The sequence below is a fragment of the Tamandua tetradactyla genome, chromosome 24 (genome assembly GCF_023851605.1).
Source record: "Tamandua tetradactyla isolate mTamTet1 chromosome 24, mTamTet1.pri, whole genome shotgun sequence".
In the NCBI taxonomy this organism is placed as follows: Eukaryota; Metazoa; Chordata; class Mammalia; order Pilosa; family Myrmecophagidae; genus Tamandua; species Tamandua tetradactyla.
The window spans coordinates 41,107,656-41,128,773 of NC_135350.1; the positions used below are offsets into that span (position 1 = coordinate 41,107,656).

Sequence of the window (21,118 nt, forward strand, 5' to 3'; positions counted from 1 at the left end):
CATGGAGTCCCATCCCTTTTCCTTCCCTGTTTTAATGCTCACAAGAAAGGGATGCAAGGTGATGCCTTAGTTTTTTGACTTCTCTAGACCTGTGGCGTCCTGCCCAACATCTTCGTGCTGCCTCCCTGGCGGGAGGAAAGTTATCATGCAGAAAAACCCGCTTGCTCCCACTTCAGGCATGCCCACCTGCCCCTGCACCTAACCTCGCCTTCCTCCTGGGGAGCGCTTCAGTCTAACACTTTTAACCCCAAACTTCCCTTCATCCTTAATAAAAACGAAGTTGAAAAGGGGCAGGCATTACTAATAGAGGGTGAAAATGTTGAATCAACAAGTATGACAATTGGGAAATAAATATTTTGTAACTTTTTTTAAAGACACCTTTAATGTTTTTTTTTTTCCCACTTTACTTCCAGATGCCTCATTTACATATATACGAATTCATTATATATCTTTTTTTCTTGAAACATTTCAAATAAAAACTAAAACTGATGTCCGTTTACAAGGATAACTTCTGAAGAAAAAAACTAAGTCCAGAACATCTGGGATTCCAACTCTCCTGCCTGCAAACCATGGCTCCACATATCGCCTACATTGTTTTGGTCTTTATCGAATGTATCTTATTTGGACATACGCCTCATTTGGCACACAGCACACACACACACACACACACACATGCACAGAGATGGTCTTTTGCTGCCCTACATCATGCCATATATTCATGAATAGAAAATGGAAAGTGCCACTCCTACATGTTGAAAAAGATTATTTTCTCTATATCCAGTGCATGATATCAACAAGTACTAAGTACTTGTAAATGTAGTAGCATTTAGCCATAACCTGCCATGGGGATACTCTTGGTCTAACTGCTGCTTCTTCGAGTCACCAATCTTATAGCCTGAAACAGGCTATCTAAGCCCCCCATAACATCATGGGTTTTCTATTATTACTTTAAGTTCACACTAGACACAGTTTACATAATAATATACTGTTGGTTTTAATTTACCTTTTGGCCAGCATTTGGTGGGAGGCAAAAATTGTACCTTCTAATCAAACTGTTCTTTTTCCTCCTCCTTCAGAAGTCAATTATCTTAGTTAACTTAACTTTCATTCCCTTTCTTCACTTACCTCTCTCTCCTGTTCTAGTGGATATATGGTCTGTGGGATGCATTATGGGAGAAATGGTTCGCCACAAAATCCTCTTTCCAGGAAGGGACTGTATCCTTGTACCTTTTGCTGCAGCTTTACTTGTTTTGTACTCTTTCCCTTTAAACACGTAATGATTTTACCAGGATGGCAAAGATAGAGGCAAAAAGTTGGGTAAGTGGTGTAATTGTGATTAAAAAGAAAAAAAAAAAGAGATGATTGTTAAAATTTGACCAGTACTGAAAACGACTTGCCATGATGATTTGTTTTAATTAAACTTCCAATAGGCTTTTTAAAAAAATCTTAAATTGTTTTCTTGCCTGTTACTTAAAATAGCAATGCTGTTCTTTTAAAAGATAAATAACAGAGGCTACCAGAGCTCAAATGCTTAAAATATATTTATCTTTTAAATTAGAAAAGGTAGTCACTGTTTCTAAGTATTTCCCACCTTTCTGAAGCTATTTTGCGGTTCTACAATATTTAGGAATAATAATTTTTCTCCTTGCTGCCATCTTAAATGCCTGTCTAGGAGTTTCTGACTTCAATTACTCTTGACACTCTATCAGGTCCCGAATAGTCAATGTAGCATATCCTTCTTAAAATATGAACATAAAAAAAATATATGAACTTACACATTTAAAATTCATGGTTATTATTCAAATTATCTAAAGTCAGGTAAGCTTAAAATAGGCTTCCCTCACTTGACTTAGGGATGTGACATAGATGCTTGTGTTTCCAACCAAATTTAGAATTAAAAAAAAAGGTTGATTTGAGTTCTGCAATAGAAACTAGCATAAAAAGAGAAAAAAAGTTCCTCCTAAAGAACAATTTTTGGAAGAATACAGAATTATCAATATGGTGCTACTATATTTGATTGCTTATTTTTCTGAAGGGTTACTTTAGATTAAAAAGTGTTCTGATTTTTCTTAATTGTATTGGCTTTTAAAGGTAATATTGTTAAATTAGGGAAAAAGAAAGTCTGATAAATGCCAAAGCTAAATTAGAGCTCAGAGAATGATCATAACACATGGAAAGAGTGTATTTGAATTCTGCACTAGATTCCATCAGAAGTTTCTTAGAGACCAAGACTGGAATTATTAAGTAAGCTAGTATGTTTTTTAATGACCAAAAGTTTATTCTCAAGCAAAGGCATATGTTTGTGTTTGCAACATGTAGGTAATAAAGTTTGCATATTAATAGGAGAATATAATTCTATAAACACAGAAATATCCTGCTAACAAATCTAAGTTAGCAAAGTCTGCTTAGTGCACATCTAAGTACAATAATAATTGATAAACTTAGCAATAATAATACAAGATTGAGTTCATTATATTAATTATATTTGAATTTTCTAGAAATTGGCAATAAACTTGTGGTCCATTATTCTGTTAACTATTCTACTTGATTAATAAAAAAATTCTGTTAAGGAATTCTCTTATTATTTAAGAATGATTCTGATTTTCATTTAAAGTAGAAGAAAATGTGAGTAACAAAAAAATCTCACTAGTAAGCGGTTGATACCACAATAAGCATGCATTTGTGTAGGCACTTATTCATTCTGCTCCTATCAATGGACTGTTCTCTAAATTCCATTAGTAATGTAAGGACAAAGTCATCCTCTTCTACGACTGCACTGTCTAATACAGTAGCAACTAGCCACAGGTGGCTCAGCACTTGAAATTATGGCTAGGCTTCATTGAGATGTGTTATAGCTGAAAAATGCATCCTAGATTTTGAAGACATGAAATAAGTGTATATTATTAATATGTGTCATTATATGTGATGACATGATCATATTTTTAGTATATTGGGTTAAAAATATATATTGTTAAAATTGATTTCACCTGTTTCTTTTTATCCTTTCTAATGTAGATACTAGAAAACTTAAAATCAAATATACGGTTTGCATTTGTGGCTGTCAATTTTCTATTGGATAGTGCTGTTTTAGAACATGAGAAAACCAAATGGTAGCCTTTTATGTACAGCCAATCCTAAAATCTTAAATTGCCACTTGCTGAAGTTCCATTGTTATCTAAAAGTGTGAGAATTCATTTTTCACCATCAGATTTCACATAACTACTTAGAAAAATTCATTGTACTATAAATACTCATAGTTTGGGAACAAATTATATACATACTATAGTTTATTTAGACAATAATATAATTCATATTCATATTTAAATGTACTAATTTCACTCAAAAATAGGAGCTCCTTTGTCCTTCAGCCTTTGGGATATAACACATTTTAGATCATAAGAAAAGGAACATTTTGGACCCAATTTTTCAATCATTACTCAAAGTGAAGCTGCATGGCACCACCTCTGTAGTACACCTGTTTGTATAAGATAAAAAGGCCACAGGATATCTCATTTCCATGTAATATTGTTGTATCGGCTACTTATTTTCCATGTGGTATGATTGCTCTCTGAGCTCTAATTTAGTTCTTCAGGCAGTTATTAGGGTTTCTTTTCTCCTAATTTAACAGTATTACCTTTAAAAGCCAATAAAATTAGGAAAATTCAGAACACTTTTTAACCCAAAGTAATCCTTCGGAAAAATAAGCAATTAAATATAGTGACACTGTATCTATAATTCTGAATTCTTCCAAAAAATGTACTTTTGGAGGAATTATTTACTTTTCATGCTAGTTTCTATTGTAGAAAAATGTTTGGAACTGAAATTAAATGGTGGAAGAATCAGTATGTAAAATTTATATCCTTGAAGAGTATGATCCTAAGATTTGAATAAACTCAAAATACCCAAAATGTAGATTGTGACAAGGGTTTGTATTCTGTATTCTATTATATCATGAGATGAGTACATAACATATGTCTTTGATGGCCTAATGCCATCTATAATAGAGAGTCTACATCTGGACTTAAAACTAAATGGAGAAATTACATAAAGGCATTGACAGCAAAAAAATTTTATAAGTTAAATTTCACTTAAATATAGATACTTTTCAGATGACATGAGTTAAAAGAAATGCTGTTTCTTTGAAAATTTTCCTACTTGAATTTAAGTTCTTAGTTCATTTTGTCTATAATTAAAATTATAATTTAGTGTCCTAAGACATGACCACATTTAAAAAATAAACTGAATCTTAGAAAGAGCCATACATCTGAATTTCCTGTGGAAAGGTTTCATTAATCTTTAAATGAAATTGTTATTATTTTATGAGAAGAGTTTCTACCTAGAATCTAGATACAAAACACACTAAACCCTGACAGTCAGACACAAGATTGGATGCCAATGTAGGTCATTTAGGGGCAGGAGGATTTTATCAATATATTAACGTACTGAAATGATTCTAGTATTTACTCGAAGTAATGTCAGGGCTTAATAATCTTGACTAGTTTCTAGACTAGTTCCAAAATTCTTCTAGAGACTTAGAAAACAATCAGAATTGTATTTTTTTCTTTCTGAACTGACTTTCACTCAAAATTATTCAGAATAATTCATCTGGAATTTCCCTGAAGCTGAAAAATGATGCGAAAATAACCTTATCATCATAATGAACATTTTTCCCTCCAGACTCTCCACAGAACTTTTTAGCATTCTCTTTCTAATGTTAACCCTGCCCCCAAATAGTAAAACACCTTGAAAAATCAAGAAATAATGTAAAATTTCCATTTATGACCAAAATTCTAACTCTTTTCCTGGATAAAACTGTCTCTGCATTTTGAGAAACACTGTGTGGGCACCTTCCCCTATGGATTTGGTCCAGAAGCAGATGGTAGGGTCTTGATTATTAAAGTGTTAGAAAAATAAAATAAGTGAATGAATAAGTAAAATACACATTTGCTTTTCTAGTCATGAGTTTCTTAATTAATTATTAAATAAATAGTTAATTATTTTATTATCCAAAGGGACATTGAGTATTTATTGTTTAAAGAGGTTGTTACCTACAATATTGCACACTCAATTTGTACTACCACTTCATGATTAAAGCATATTTCAGAGAATCTATGTTGACATAATATATCATGTACTACTAATAAACATTCTTAGACCCGTGCTGAGTTTCAAGTTAGAAAGCAATAAATATGCCAAGTTAATTTTTTTTACCTAGTTCAAAGGACATAGGAGAGAGATCAGTGAATTTGCATTTCACTCAGATTTTTTCTTTCAATAATAATTTACAGTAGAAGCAGTACTGTCATATTTTCTCTGAGTTTTTTTTAAGGACTGTTGAGTCACTTACTATATCCTCCATAAGCCCAGTTATGGCATGCCGTTCTCTTGATTACTGAAGTCTCCTATTACACCAGTATACATTTCATGAGCATTTTGCTTAAGCTACTTCTCCGAGATGCATTCTTTCTACCCTATTTTTCCCCATTTACTTCATATGGCAAACAACTTCTTCAAGCAAGCCCTGTAATATTCCTTATCTAGAGGTCTGGGCTAAAGTTCTCTGCAGTTGAGCAAAGTTAAAGATAGGCACGTTGTGTTCATTCAAAAATTCTAGACCTCAAGTGTGTTATCTCCAGCTAAATTGTACTACCAAAACACCAACTCTAGCCTTTCCCTCCATAGGCCATCAAAAAGGTACATGTAGATATAACCTTACCGAGGTGCCAAGTTATTAAGGAACAGGTAAATGATTTGCCAAGTTTATTTATTGAAGAAATAAAAAAGTCCTCAAATCAACTGAATGTCATATCTTTTCTAAGTTTTAACCTGAGAATAGAAATTACCAAAGTTAAAAAGTGAAAGTTGCAGATTGTTATTAGATATGTTTAGCACAGGGATATTTCTGACTCCTTACCTTATTGAAATAACAGTGCTTACTTCCTAATAAACTTTTGCAATTGATGCTTTATTATAGTTTGCCTATTCCCTAATATTTAAGGTAACAGAAGCTGATTTCAAATAACATAATTTATAGCCTTAAATAAAGTTGGGATGCAAAATTCAGTAGCTATTTTTCAAATCTATAACCACATTGCAGAAAAGCCTGAGCATATTTTTAAAATAAGACTTTTTAAAATTTCACAATTAATAATTTGAATTTGTTTATAAGGATATATTTTCAATATTAACTTTCTTAATTATCTTCTATTATTATTTTGAGAAAATGTCAGTGAGGTGCGTCTCACTAGAATGGGAGCTGGAGGTTCTGAAGTGATTTGAAAAGATGGAAGAAGGGCACAGTTATAAAGAGGTCTGGAGTAGGCTGGAGTACACTAGAGGGCAGGATAGGGCATAAAAATAATAGAAGTTCAGCCAGCCATAGAGCAAGAAGCAAGACTGTGCGGGAGATGCAAAGCAGAGGACTGTAGAGGGGGAACAAAAGGAGAGAAGTAAAGGAGCTGGGTCTTGACTCCCCGAGCAAAGCATTCCACTGGGACTGCTGGAGTTCTAGAAGTTTCCTGTCTTCTGGAAATCTATACAGGAAGGTTTAATAGCTTACTATTTGTCCTTATCCTCCCACTGTTCTGTAAACAGGCTGCTGAGTGATCTTTAAGAAAAACAGTATGCTATTGAGGGGGGAAACAAATACAAACAATACAACTTCCTTAGCCTTTACTAACATATTTTTTTCAAATTTCCTTTAGGCCTGTTTGGCTCTTATGACTGAGTTTATGAACGGAAATACCGTGAGACTCATGGATAAGGAACTCCAATTTTTATGTTAATTAGTTTAGGGAAACTCTAGCCCAAATAACCTCCAAATCACGTTAGCTAAACTATAAAAAAAAAATACTACAAAACCATCTAGAATAAGAAAATATTCTCTCAGGTAACGAGAAACTAAAATTATGTGCACATTAGAAAACAGTAAAAGGGAAGTAAAATGAATAGTTTGCCACTTGCAAAAGTGCTTCCTTAGGTTGATGGAGAGAATGAAGGTGAGAGCATTTACACCTCGGCGGGGAACTCATTTTCACTTTGAGGATTATGTGAGACATTTGGAGGCAGCATTTACTACTCATTGATTGGAACATGAGAAGTTTTTTTCAAAAGACTTTTTTAACATCATGATTTCTTTAAATTACTTATATACACTGCAGAATTACATGGATTTTTGAAGGATGGAGATTGAAATGTTTTGGCCCAGTAAAAAATTACTTAAGTCTTTTTGAGGTAAATATTTTGTGAGTTCATTAGTCTATAATTTTGTTTATAATTTAATATAAAACCAAAAGTTTTCTCCTGAATTGTTAGTTTCAATTGATACATTTTTGGTTTGTAAAAAAAGCAAATCAAGAATATAAATAGCACATCCCTTTAAAATAAAGGCTAAAAATTAATGATATGATGCTATAAAAATTATCCAGAAAGGAAAACAAGTTGATTAGCTAGACTCCAGGAGATAACCCTCCACTGATTTCCTGGCATTAATGGGTTTAATTATATGTTCCATGAATTAGTGACTTTTTTTTTTGCTGAGATTTACGTGTCCAAGTATGTGCATTCTAAGTTTATTTATGCATATCAGTAGTATTTTATTATTCCAGTCTTTGCACTGAAGTTTAATGTAATGTGCTTTTGTTAAAGAACTAAATTTACAAGTTTTGAAAACATAATATAAAATTTTTAAGACATGCATGTTCTGATTTTAGAAAGTGATATCAAATCTTGCTACTTTACTTTGAGGTATTCATTGGGAGAAAGTTTATCAAAGCAATTGTCAGAATCTTATCCTAAATGAAAATAAATTATATATGTATTTAGGAGAAAAGCAGGAAGGACCTAGATTCATATTGACACAGGTCACACAATCTCCTAGATATCAAAAAATTGCCAGTGGCTGGATAGAAGCTCACATAATCCAAAAATGATAATAATGGATTGTGATGCAAGCCATTAGACAGTGTGGAAATAGCAATACCGTGCTTTATTTATTTCTGTTTAAGCTGCCAAAGCCTACATCCTATCATTTGATTTGTTGGCTAGAAGTAGATAAAAGATAATTTAGTATGATCTCATGAATGACAAATGATATGGCACTTCAGCTTTTTAGATACTCTCACTCAGAAAATGAATAATCATATTTTAGTAACACCAACACTTACTTGACATCCTTTCTAAGAGAATGACTCAGTTTCTGAGTGTTAGAAGAGCAAGTGACTCTGCTCTCTGCTATGTGAAAACTGATGATGGGAGGGAGATTGGGAAGAGTCAGAATCATAAAAGCAGACAGAATTTTATATGGGCAGCATTAACGTGAATAATAATTATGGAGATAACCAAATAGTAAGAATTCCAGAATACAATCTGATAATCTGGTCTTCCCTTCATGAGCAAATTATATATGCATATTATATACATATATATGTATGCACCACTGCCTCCTTGCTACAACAAAATTTAGAGTCAGATTCTTTTATTACCTATTCCCTGCTTTAGGAGGGAATGCTTTCTCTTGAGAAATAACCCTGCCTTGAGTATATAAAAATCCATATAAATTCATGTGCTTGTATTCCACTTTGATAATTCATAATAATAGAGTTTATATTTCCAGACACAAGTTTGACACTTACTTGGCAAAAGTACTACAATAGTCTCTAGGAATAATGAATAGCAAATTAAGTTAAACAGGAATTGTAAAAGTTTTCAGGGCATTATCACCCAAAAAGATATATTAAATAAAGAAATAGAATTTAAGATATGTATTAAAGCTTCAGATCTAGAGTTTATATTTTTGCATTATTTTTAAGCAAAGCCTTGTGGTCTATGACATCTCTTTTGAGTTAACACGTGAAGATAGATTTCCAAAAATGTTCCCCTTTTGCTTTGTAGTATTTGTATCTGGCAAAGCCACAAAAAAAAAGGAAAACTGGGAGAAAGAAGAATCAATGGATTTTTATCCGAAAGATATAAACTTGCTACTTTTAAGAGAAGGGAGGCCAGAAGCTATCGGTTATATTCATATATTTTGAGGGTAATGGATGAGGGTAGTAGGTAATACCTGTTAGATAATAGAGGAAAGTTCCATAGAGTCAACTGTGATTCAATATGTGGAATGCCTTTCTAAGTGATTCAACAATGAAATGAATTGCCTAGAGAGTGGTATTCCCCTTATTGGATGATATATAATATGTAACTAATATTTATCAAAGACTTCCTATGTATCAGGCAACATGAAAGGATCTTTAACAGGAAAAATCCTTTCGTGTCTTTTAGAAACCCTACATGATAAATGCTATTTGTCATCCACATTTTAAAGGATGAGACTGAGGTTTCAAGAGGTTAAGTAACTTGCTCAAGTCTGCATAGTTGGAAATTTTATATAGCAGAGTTGGTTCTCCAGTAGAAAAAGAGAAGAATCTGCCAGGAATAATAAATGATCTGCACAAAGAAGGAAATGAAGTCTCACTTGGGTTTATGGTAGAAACAACCTTTTCTTCAACCTATTCAAAACATTTGAAGAAGAGAGAGAACAAGAGAAAACATTGCTTATTGAGGCTTTCTTTTTTCCATGTGTAAATTTTGTCTATTTCTTCCATGATGTCTACAAAGCAGACACTTTATAAATAGCAACTTAGTGAGACTGGTCACTTTGGACAGATTTATGATAAGAACACTTGCAATTTAAAAGCAAAGAAGTTTTCCAAGATCTTTGTCATTTTTCCTCTAATCAAAAGATTCTCACAACACCAATCTCTTGGGAGATAGATGTTATCTGAAAATATAAGTTCGTTAATAATAAGGGTATGCACAACTGTTTGCTCTATCTTTCCTTAATATTTTTGCATGTGTCTTGCTTTCCTAAAATGGAAGCAAAACAAATTTGCTTCTCTGGATTTGCTTATCACCTTCAAAGCTGTAACTATTTCTTTGCCGTGACCACTCTTAGGTGTTAAATCAAACAATGGATATGTGGCTTTAACCCATTTATCAATGAATATGTGAGCTTTTTACACTGGAAACAATTTCATGAGGAGTTCTTGAAGGTCACTGTCAAATTACAAAATGTAATTTGAAATGTTAAGTGGAGCAAAATTATGTAGTGCTGATATTTTAATGCCTATTCCTATTTATTCCCCCTCAACATTCCTTATTCTTGTAGGTTTTTTTCCCCCCTCATAAGAACCCCCTCTCTCTTTGTGATTTTTCAGCAAAAAATAAAAACAATTGAGTAATCCAGTATGAGCTAAAGAGAGATTTATTTTCTTGCTTTGCTTTTCCCATTTTCCCCCCTCCCTGTCTAGCTTCTGCAAAGCTTCTTGATTTTAAGTTCTGGATGATAACTGGAAATAGCATAGACCATGGTAATTTCACCTTGAATTTCAGGTTCCTTTTGATTTACAGTCTCAGAAGAAGTGTCAGCTCTTTAGTTATGTTATTCCATGTTGAGCCATCCGATTTTGAAAATCAGCATTTCTTGTCATTATAAGGCGATCATATTTATAAGAATAAGACAGGGCTTTTTCTTTGGAAATTTGCTCCTTTGATAGGAGCCTAAGATAGCATTTTCAAAAACATTCAATCTTGAACTTGCATTTCACTTCTAGGAACTTATTTATATTTATAAATAACAGTAAATGTGTTTTATAAAGAAAGCCTTTTCTTTTGAGTTTGCTGTCAGCTCAGCTTTTCTTTTTTCTTCAAATATATATACAAAAGAATAAAAAAGAAATGAATTTACCTGGTTTCCTGTATTAGTACAATCTTGAGTAATTTACAGTCCAAATCAAGAGGATTCTAGTAGACGAATGCAAATTAAACCTATTAAATCAACCATTGAATTATAATTGCAAAGTAATATTATCATACATTAGATAGCATTGGGGAGCATTGTTAGTTCAGTTCCAGGCAAACAGTGCCCTGACATTCTCGTGTTCTCACCATTTCATGTTTTAAAACATTAATGATACTGAGACTGGCAATCCGTCCAGTCAGTGAAAGGTCAGCCATTGCTCTATGGCATAGTTTTCTGAGTGTTGTCAGTTATTTGTTGTTCTATCCCTGTGTTCTTGTTTATCTTCATTTCATTTTTGTTTTCAGTTGACATGTGGTCAGTAGGGTGCATCATGGGAGAAATGATAAAAGGTGCAGTGTTGTTTCCTGGCACTGATCGTATCCTTCTTAGCAGCCAGTGGCCTCTATTGCTGTCATTCTCAATCAGTTCCCTTTGGTTTTAAATATGGTATAAACTGGTGACGGTATAAATTCACTGCCTTTTGAGGGTTTCTATGAGACTCCAATGTCGAGTACTTCTAAGCCGGCATCACTGGGGAGTGACTGCATTTCCTAGAGAGACCTTAGGTGAATAATGCCATATCGAATATCAAAGAATCAACATGACATTGAAAGATCTGTCCTAATTAAATCCTACCAAACTAATAACAGTGATATACTCTTTACAGTTTTTTGTAAATTTTTTATTACCTAAGATATATTAATAACTACATTAAAAATGACAAAATCCTTAAGTTTTAAGATTGAAGATTTATGTTTTTATAATATAAGAAACACTCACTTGGTATGGAATCTTTAATCAGTTTAATTTATGTTCACCCACAAGTGTATTATTGTAACACATATTCAAAGAGCATGCATATTTCATTTAAAAATTGATCAGCTTTTAAAATTATTTTTCTCATTTACTTCACTTTTAGTAATTATATCTCCAATTTTCTGCCCTCATTTTTCTTTATATTATTAACAAACAAGTATAATAATTAAAACCTCATTAATTGATAATTTTATAAAATATTGGTAGAAATTCATCTATATCACTTGGGTAAGTAAAAGTAATTCTCTCTCAGGTAACAAACAGGTAAAGATTCCAGAAGTTTTGCAATATTAAACAAAAAAGAGGAGTGTGTAATTAGTATATGGTATGGAAATTGTCCATAGGCTTAAAAATAATTGATTCCTTTGAGTTAGTTAAATATTCCCCTACACTCAGTCACTTATGAAAATCTTATAACCTTGTTATACTAAAGATAAAACCTCTGCTAAAATGATAATAATTCAAAAATAAAGATTGATCCTAAACAAATGAGATTTAATGTATAAGTAAAGTACATTACTAATATATTGTATCCTAACTCTATTATTAGTCATTATTCTTTAAGTTTCTAATACAATTCTTATTAAGGGTCTATGATACAATGTACAAGCTTGAAGAATAATAGATTTCATAACATACATATAAATATATATATGTAGGTATTAAAAGTGCCAATTCAGAAAACAACTGAAGTAGTTACTCAATTTGTACTGAATGAGAGAACTTAACCTAAACTCCCAGTTAAAAATAAAGCTAAACTGTTCTTACTTCTGACTAATCTTAATAAAATATTTTTCTAATCTTTTATAAGATACAATAAAAACATCTTTTTGTCTTTATTGATTTGTTCTTCATTTATGTATTATTAAATAATACCTATAAATTTATCATTTTCATGTCAATGCTATTTAAAAATATGTTGACTTCATAAAAATTGAATTGCTTCAGATCTCTAAAAAATAGGATTTCTTTTATTCCCAATGAGTTATTATAAAGATATGCTTGACCTTAAGACATGAATGTGAAATAAGGTCCTTTAATTTTGGCTCATTTTAGACAGTGCAGTGAAAACAGGGTTATTCTATTAGTTTGTATACTCTTCGCTTTTCCAAAAGTTCAATGTAGTTGAATAATTGATAACTGGAAAGAGTACTTACCATCTCATCTGTAAATAAAAATGATTGCTTTTCATTCTCTCTTAAAGGAAATCAAAGTAGATATCCACAACCTAGTTATTAAACACAGTTTAATGTTTCTTAGAACATTTCTTGGAAGAAGTAATTTTTTAACTTGGGTATTAAGATCCCCTGTAAATAATGCTGCAGCTAATGTTGCAATGTTATGTTACATGCCCTTTCAAAACTTAGGCTTGATATTTTGATATTAAATTCTTTTTTGAGCTCTCTTATGGTGGACATATATTTAAATTTCTTGGAGGGAAAGTGAGAATTATTTTCAAAAGTGTGTCTTTGCCAACTGCAGCTTTCTATGACTTATTTAAGTATAGGCTGTGGTCTTATACCGATTGCAAACATGTTGATTAAAGTTTTAAACCAATTGCTTTCAACCAATTGTGAACATCGAATGTCAAAATAAACCTCATAAAATGCAAGACAAGTGACTTATATATCTGACAAATTACTTATATATATAACTTATCTGAACAGGTAATAAAATTATATCTAAATGTATTAGTCAAGTAGAGCCTTTAAAATGGACTTGGAAATATACAATATGAGTAATATTTATCTATACAGTGCTTCATAAGGAGATAATATTACTTTTAATCAATACATTTTAGATTACATAAAGACATTACCAAAATAAATGGTTTCTAAAAGTCTTTGCTGTATAAGTTATACATCTCTTAACATATAAGCTATCCCAACAGCAAAACATAAAATATTAATAAGTTTTCATAGCCTTTACCTTTTATGCCTAAAGAAATTTTTAAAACTTTTTTTATTGTATAGTATAAAATATATACAAAGCAAAGAAATTAAAAAAAATAGTTTTCAAAGCACGCTTCAACAAGTAGTTACAGGACAGATCCCAGAGTTTGTCATGGGCTACCGTATGATCCTGTCAGATTTTTCCATCTAGCTGCTCCAGAATATAGGAGGCTAGAGGCTTAAATATTTTGTCATCACAATCAACTTTTTTTCCTTCTTTTTTGTGAAAAATAACATATATACAAAAAAGCTATAAATTTCAAAGCACAGCACCACAATTAATTGTACAACATATTTCAGAGTTTAACATGGGTTACAATTCCACAATTTTAGATTTTTATTTCTAGCTGTTTAAAATATTGGAGACTAAGAGAGATATCAATTTAATGATTTAACATTCATATTCATTTGTTAAATTCTATCTTCTCTGTATAACTCTATCATCACCTTTGATCTTTCCATATCTCTCTTTAGGGGTATTTGGGCCATGGCCAGTCTAAATTTTTCATATTGGAAGGGTCTGTCACTAATATGGGATAGGGACTTGAAACTATCTGATGTTCTGGAGAGGCTGGGCCCTCTAGGTTTCAGGACTAATCTGGACCAAGGACCCATCTGGAGGTTGTAGGTTTCTGGAAAGTTACTCTAGTGTATGGAACCCTTGTGGAATCTTATATATGGCCCTAGGTGTTCTTTAGGGTTGGTTGGAATGGTCCTGGTTGAGGGTTATGCCTAAAAAAATTTACCTTTTATTTTTAGCATTGAGAAATTTATATAGTCAAAAGTCCTCAAAGTTTCATATCTTTATATGCTATTTTATTATGTAGATGTATTTTAAGTGTGTATTAATGGAAATTATTTAAATAAAATATTTTTAAGTTTTTACAGAAAAGTAAACATCTGTTGAAGTAATGGGACTTTTCCAATGATTTAACCATAGCTGGTATTTTTTACTTTAAAAATTACAAAATATCTTACATTATACAAATGAATTTCTTTTATATAACTTTTGATAAATAATGGTAAATAATAAAGAACACACATATATTGCCACTCTGCTTAAAAAAAATAGAATATTACCAATAACTTTGAACTTTCTTGGGTGCTCCTCACCATCCACATCCTTCACTCTACAGAAATAATCATAGCCCTATGTGTTAATTTTTACTGTTTGCTTGCTTTTACTTATGTTTTTACTTCAATAATATTTATCCTAAGCAATGTAGGGTTTAGTTTATATGTTTGTCATATTCTACTGTTGCTATTTTCTTATGGTTTTTTTTAACATTATATATATATATTTATTTATTTATTTTATTTTATTTTATTTTTTTATTAATTAACGGAAAAAAAGAAATTAACCCAACATTTAGAAATCATACCATTCTACATATAACATTATATTTTTAAGATTTACTTATGTTGAGAAATTGGAAAGAGTACATCCATTTTTTAAAACATCTTTTATTGTGAAATATAGCACATATACAAAAAAGTAATACATTCAAAGTACATTGTAACAAGTAGTTATAGAACAGATTTCAGAGTTTGGTATGGATTACAGTTCTGCAATTTCAGGTTGTTCCTGCTAGCTGCTCCAAGACACTGAAGACTAAAAGAAATATCAATATAAAGATTCAGCAGTCATGCTCATTTTAAAAATCCCATTTTCTCTGTTATAACTGCTCCTTATCCTTTGATCCTTCCAATATTTAGGGGTATTTGGGGTATGCCTATTTAAACTTTTTTATGCAGGAAAGGCATGTCAATAATATGGGGTAGGGGGATGGTACGAGTTGATATTCTCAGAGCGGCTATTCCCTCTGGGTTTCAGGATTTATCTAGCCTAGGAACCATCTGGAGGTTGTAGGTTTTGGGAAACTAATCATAGTGCATGAAACTTTTGTAGAATCTCAGATAAAGCCCGAGGTGTTCTTAGGTTAAAGGAATGGTTATGTTTGGGGTTTGATATTGGGTATTTAGCAATATCTACCTGAAGCTCACATAAGCGTGGCCTCCAGAATAGCCTGAATCCCATGGTGCCAGAACAAGGCTCATCCCTGAGTCATGTCCATTGTTGTCAGGGAGACCTTCACCCTTGGATAGTATGTCCCATGTAGGGGGAAGGGTAATAATGATTTTCCTTGCAGAGTTGGGCATAGAGAGAGAAGCCACATCTGAACAACAAAAGAGATATTCTGGAAGTAACTCTAAGGCATAACTAAAGGTAGGCTTAGTTTATCTGCTACAGAAATAAGCTTTATAACAGCAAGCTTCAAGATCAAGGACTCAGTTCGTTTGTTGTTAATTTTTTAAAAATTAATAAATAAATTAATTTAAAAAAAGATCAAAGGCTTGGCCTATTGACTTGGGGGTCTCGAATGTTTGAGACAGAATCTGGTGTTTCCCCACTGGTAAAGCTTAATAGTTCCATATTTTTTCTCCAGTCCCTCAAGGGACTTTGCCCAAACTTTTAAATTATCTGTCCAACATAGTCTGGGAGGTATCCAGGTATTACACTAAGCTATACAGAATTACAAACCCTCATTCCCATTCTGGGCTCCATGTGTTTGGGTTGTTTAAAAGATCTGTCGAGGCAGGTTGAGTTAGATTATGTGGAATAGAAAGTTTAGGTTTTGGACAAAATAAACTTCTCTTACTTTGGTTTCATACAGTAGGTGATGTTCTAAAATACAGACAATGTCATCCTTATCCCTGTATTCTGATTTATCTTAGTTGCGACCCGATCTCTTTTTCAGTTTCTTTAAGAGTTGTTGTGTGTAGCAGTCACAGCTGCAGGACTCCATCTCTGAGTCTTAGGTGTCACACGTGTAGCCAAAGTTCCAAGGAGATACCAAGTTATACATATATATAGCACAGCATCTCAAAATCTAGAAATAACGTTTATAGCTCTGGACTAAACATGACTGGTATAAGAGCTTACATCTAAGGCCCCAGTTTTCCTATAAGTATTTTCTGAATGCAGACATACAATATTTGTTCTTTTGTTTCTGGCTTATTTTGCACCACATAATGTCCCCAAGGCTCATTCACCTCATTGCCTGCCTCATGGTTTTGCTCCTTTCTGTAGCTGCACAATATTCCATCATACGTATACACCACAGTTTGCGATTCTACTTCTCAGTGTATCCTTCAGCCATCTCCATCCATGGGCATCACGGATAATATCCAAAGTAAAAAACCCATGTCTCACATTATCCCCACTTAGTTGTATAATCATCAGCACTCTCAATTTTAGAAATTTTTCATTGCTCCCAAGAGAAAAATAACCAATAAACACTCCTGTTCTAGTTTGCTAGCTGCCGGAATGCAACACACCAGAAGCGGATTGGCTTTTAATAAAAGGGGATTTCTTTTGTTAGTTCTTCAGAGGAAAGGCAGCTAACTTTCCACTGAGGCTCTTTCTTACATGGAAGGCACAGGATGGTCTCTGCTGGTCTTCTCTCCAGGCCCCTGGGTTCCAACAGTTTTCCCCGGGGTGACTTCTTTCTGCATCTCCAAAGGCCTGGGCTGAGCTGCAAGTTGCGCTCTCTCATTTAAGCACCAGCCAATTAAGTCAAACGTCACTCATGGCAGCAGACACGCCTCCTAGCCGACTGCATATGTAATTAGCAACAGATGAGGTTCACGTACCGTTGGCTTATGTCCGCAGCAACAAAACTAGGTATACTCACCTGGCCAAGTTGACAACTGAATCTAACTAACACAACTCCCTAACCACATAAAAACTCCAAACCTCCTCTTAATTCTTGTCCTTCCTCCCCAATTATTTATACCTGGTGTTGCTGTGGTACTGTTGATGTGTTGCTGTTAAATATAGAGCATAGCATACGATATAGTTTTCCTTGTATGCCCCTCTATTATTGATTCTTTATACATGATTCATACCTTTAAAGTAGTTCATACAAGAACTTATTTATATTTGTGGTATTAGTTTGTGGAATACATGGCTCTATACAACCTTTTCAATCCTGTTCACCTTCAATATGGCAGTACTACTTATAAACCCTCTAATGAACTGCCTTCACTTCTATCTATTCCCTTACATTTATGTTCAACATCATTAGCTAGCCGTTTACCCATCTCTAGCTTCTGGATCTCTAGGTCTGCTATATTCTACAGTATAAGCCTCTGAATTTACCTTTACCCACAGTATAATCGCAAAATCATACACTATCATTTTTCATCTGGCTTATTTCACTCAGCATTATGTACCCAAAGTTCATCCATGTTATTATTGGCTTTGGAACCTCATTTTGTCTTATTGCTGCATCCATCATATGTAGATCACATTTTGTTAATCCACTTGTCTGTTGAAGGGCACTTGGATTGTTTCCATCTTTTGGCAATTGTGAATAATATTGTTATGAACATCGGTGTGCAAATATCTGTTTGTGTCACTGGTTTCAGCTCTTCTGGTTGTATACCAAGTAGTAGTATTGTGAAGCATATTAGTTAGGGTTCTCTAAAGACACAGAATCAACAGGAAATATCCATAAATACAAAATTTATAAAAGTGTCTTACGTAACCATGGGAATGTAGACTCCAAAATCCATAGGGCAGGAAGCTGATGACTCCAATGGAGGGTGTGGATGAACTTCACAGAAGAGGCTTGCTGACTAAAGCAGAAGGAGAGCCTGTCTCTTCTGAATCCTCCTTAAAAGGTTTCCAGTGATTAGATTAGGCATCACTCATTGCAGAAGAGGCTCCTTTTGACTGATTACAAATGGAATCAGCTGTGGATGCAGCCGATGTGATCATGATTTAATTCCATGACATGTCCTCATTGCAACAGACAGGCCAGCACTTGCCCAACCAGACAAACAGGTACCACCACTTGGCCAAGCTGACGCATGAACTTGACCATGACACCAGGTCATAGGGCAATTTGATATTTCATTTTCTAAGGAACCACCAAACTGTCTTCCACAATGGCTGTATGATTATACATTTCCACCAGCAGTAAACAAGTGTTCCAATTTCTCCACATCATCTCCAACATTTGTAGATCTGTTTAATAGCAGCCATTCTTATAGGTGTAAGGTGCTCTCTCACTGTTTAATAGCAGCTGCTCCTATAGGTGTAAGGTGATATCTCATTGTATCTTGATCTGCATTTCCCTTATAGCTAATAAAAATGAACATCTCTTTATGTGCTTTTAGCCATCTGTATTTGCTCTTTGGAAAAATGTTTATTCATATCTTTAGTCCTGTATTAGTTAGTAAGCTGCTGGAGCGTGATATATTGGAACTGAAATGACTTCTAAAAAGGGGAATTTAATAAGCTACAAATTTACAGTTCTAAGCCTATGAAAATGTCCAAACTAAGGCATCCAGTAAAAGATATCTTAATTCAAGGAAGGCCAATGGGTCTGAAACACCTGTCAGCTTGGAAGTCACCTGGCTGCCATCTGCTGGTCCCTTGCTCCTGGGCTCTGTTGCTTTCAACCTCTGTTCCTGTGGGGGTTCCTCACTTTGCTTCTCTGGGGCTGGCTTTCATCTCTTGATTTCCCTTGGCTCTCTCCAGGTTTTGGCTTGCTTAACATCTCATGGGAAGGCATGTGGCAACATCTGCTGGGCTCCAAGATCTCCAAACATCTGTGTCTCTGTTGGCATCTTTGTCACTCTGCTCTGAAGTTTGGGTCAACTCTCTCTCTGTCAGCTCTGAGACTTCTGTCATTTCTCCAAAATGTGTCCCCTTTCAGAGACTCTAGTGATCTAATCAAGACCCACATAGAATGGGTAGAGTCACATCTCCATCTAATCAAAAGATTACACCCACAATTGGGCATGTCATATCTCTGATAATCTAATAAGAATCCACCCTACAATATTGAATCAGCATTAGAAGAAACTGCTGTCTCCACAAGACTGAATCAGAATTAAAACATGGCTTTTCTGGGTATATAATATTTTCAAACTGGCACATGCCCATTTTATAATTGTGCTGTTTGTCCTTTTGTTGTTGAATTGTATGATTTATTTATTAGTGGTATCAAACTTTTATGTGATATGTGATTTCCAGATATTCTCTCTCATTGAGTTGGCTGCCTCTTCACCTTTTTTGACAAAGTCCTTTGAGACACAGAAGCATTTGATTTTGAGGAGTTTCCATTTATCATTTTTTTCTTTCATTGCTTGTGCTTTGGGTGTAACATTTAAGAAGCAACCACCTATTACTAGGTTTTGAAGATGTTTCTTTATATTTACTTTCAGGAGTTTTATGGTTCTGGCTCCTTATATTTAGGTCTTTGACCCACGTTGAGTTACTTTTTAAAATAGGGTATAAGGTAAGGGTCCTCTTTCATTCATTTGTCTATTGACATCCTATTCTCCAAGGCCATTTATTGAAAAGACTATTCTGTCCCACTGAAGTGGATTGGGGGGGGCGGGCTTGTCAAAGATCAATTGACTGTAGATTGGGTGGTCTAACTCCACACTCACAATTTGATTCCATTGACCAATACTTCTATTTTTGTGCCAGTACCATGCTGTTTTGACCACTCTGGCTTTATAAGCTTTCAAATCAGGAATTGTTAGTTTTCCCACTGCATTTTTCATTTTTAGGATATTTTTTAGCTTTTCAAGTTCTCTTTCCCTTCCAAATGAATTTCATAACTAGCTTTTTGAGGTCTTCAAAGTAGATTGTTGGGATTTAGATTGGTATTGCAATGAATCTGTAGAACAATTTGGGTAGAATTGACATCTTAACTACATTTAACCTTCCTATCTATGAGCGGGAAATGTCTTTCCACCTATTTAGATCTTCCGTGATTTCTTTTAGCAATGTTTTGAAGTTTTCTGTGTACAGATCCATTACATTCCTGGTTAATTTTATTCCTAGTTACTTTATTCATTTAGTTGTTATTTTGAATGGAATTTTTTCCTGAATTGTCTCCTCAGTTAGATCATTGCTTGTGTGTAGAAACATACTGATTTTTGCACATTGTTCTTTTATACTACTACTTTGCTGAATTTGTTTATTAGCTCAAGAAGCTTTGTCATAGATTTCTCAGAGTTTTCCAAAGGTAGTATCATGTCATCTGCAAATAATGAAAATTTTATTTCCTTTTCTCTGATTTGAATGCCCTTGTTTCTTTTTGTGACTGATAGCAGTAGCTAGAACTTCTAGTACAATGTTGAATAATAGTGAGGACAGAGAGCATTCTTGATTCATTCCTAATCATAGGGGGAAAAGCTTTCAGTCTCTCAGTGTTGAGTATGATGCTGGCTATGGGTTCTTCATATATGCCCCTTATCATATTGAAGAAGTTTCCCACCTTTGAATTGTTTTATCAGGAAAGGATGTTGAATTTTGTTGAATGTTTTTTTCAGCATCAATCAAGATGATCATGTGATTTTTCCATTTCAATTTGTTAATATGCTGTATTTTATTGATTGGTTTTCTTATATTGAAACACGTTTGCATTCCTGGTATAAACCCCAATAGATCATAGTGTATAATTCTTTTAATGTGTTTCTCAATTTGATTTACTAGTATTTTGTTGAAAATTTTTGCATCTATATTCATTAG

General features: G+C 33.5%; 1 protein-coding gene across 6 annotated transcripts in view; it reads left to right on the forward strand.

The window, feature by feature from the left end:
- MAPK10 (mitogen-activated protein kinase 10) overlaps positions 1-21,118 on the forward strand; it is a 371,854-nt gene that overhangs the window by 284,922 nt on the left and 65,814 nt on the right. For 4 of the 6 annotated variants that reach the window (XM_077142935.1, XM_077142933.1, XM_077142938.1 and 1 more), the window contains exon 9: positions 1,144-1,215. In XM_077142935.1, the coding sequence (XP_076999050.1) occupies positions 1,144-1,215 (72 nt within the window). Of the gene's footprint in view, positions 1-1,143; positions 1,216-11,100; positions 11,173-21,118 lie in introns of all 6 variants that reach the window. The other 2 variants (XM_077142936.1, XM_077142934.1) reach the window with 1 other exon arrangement.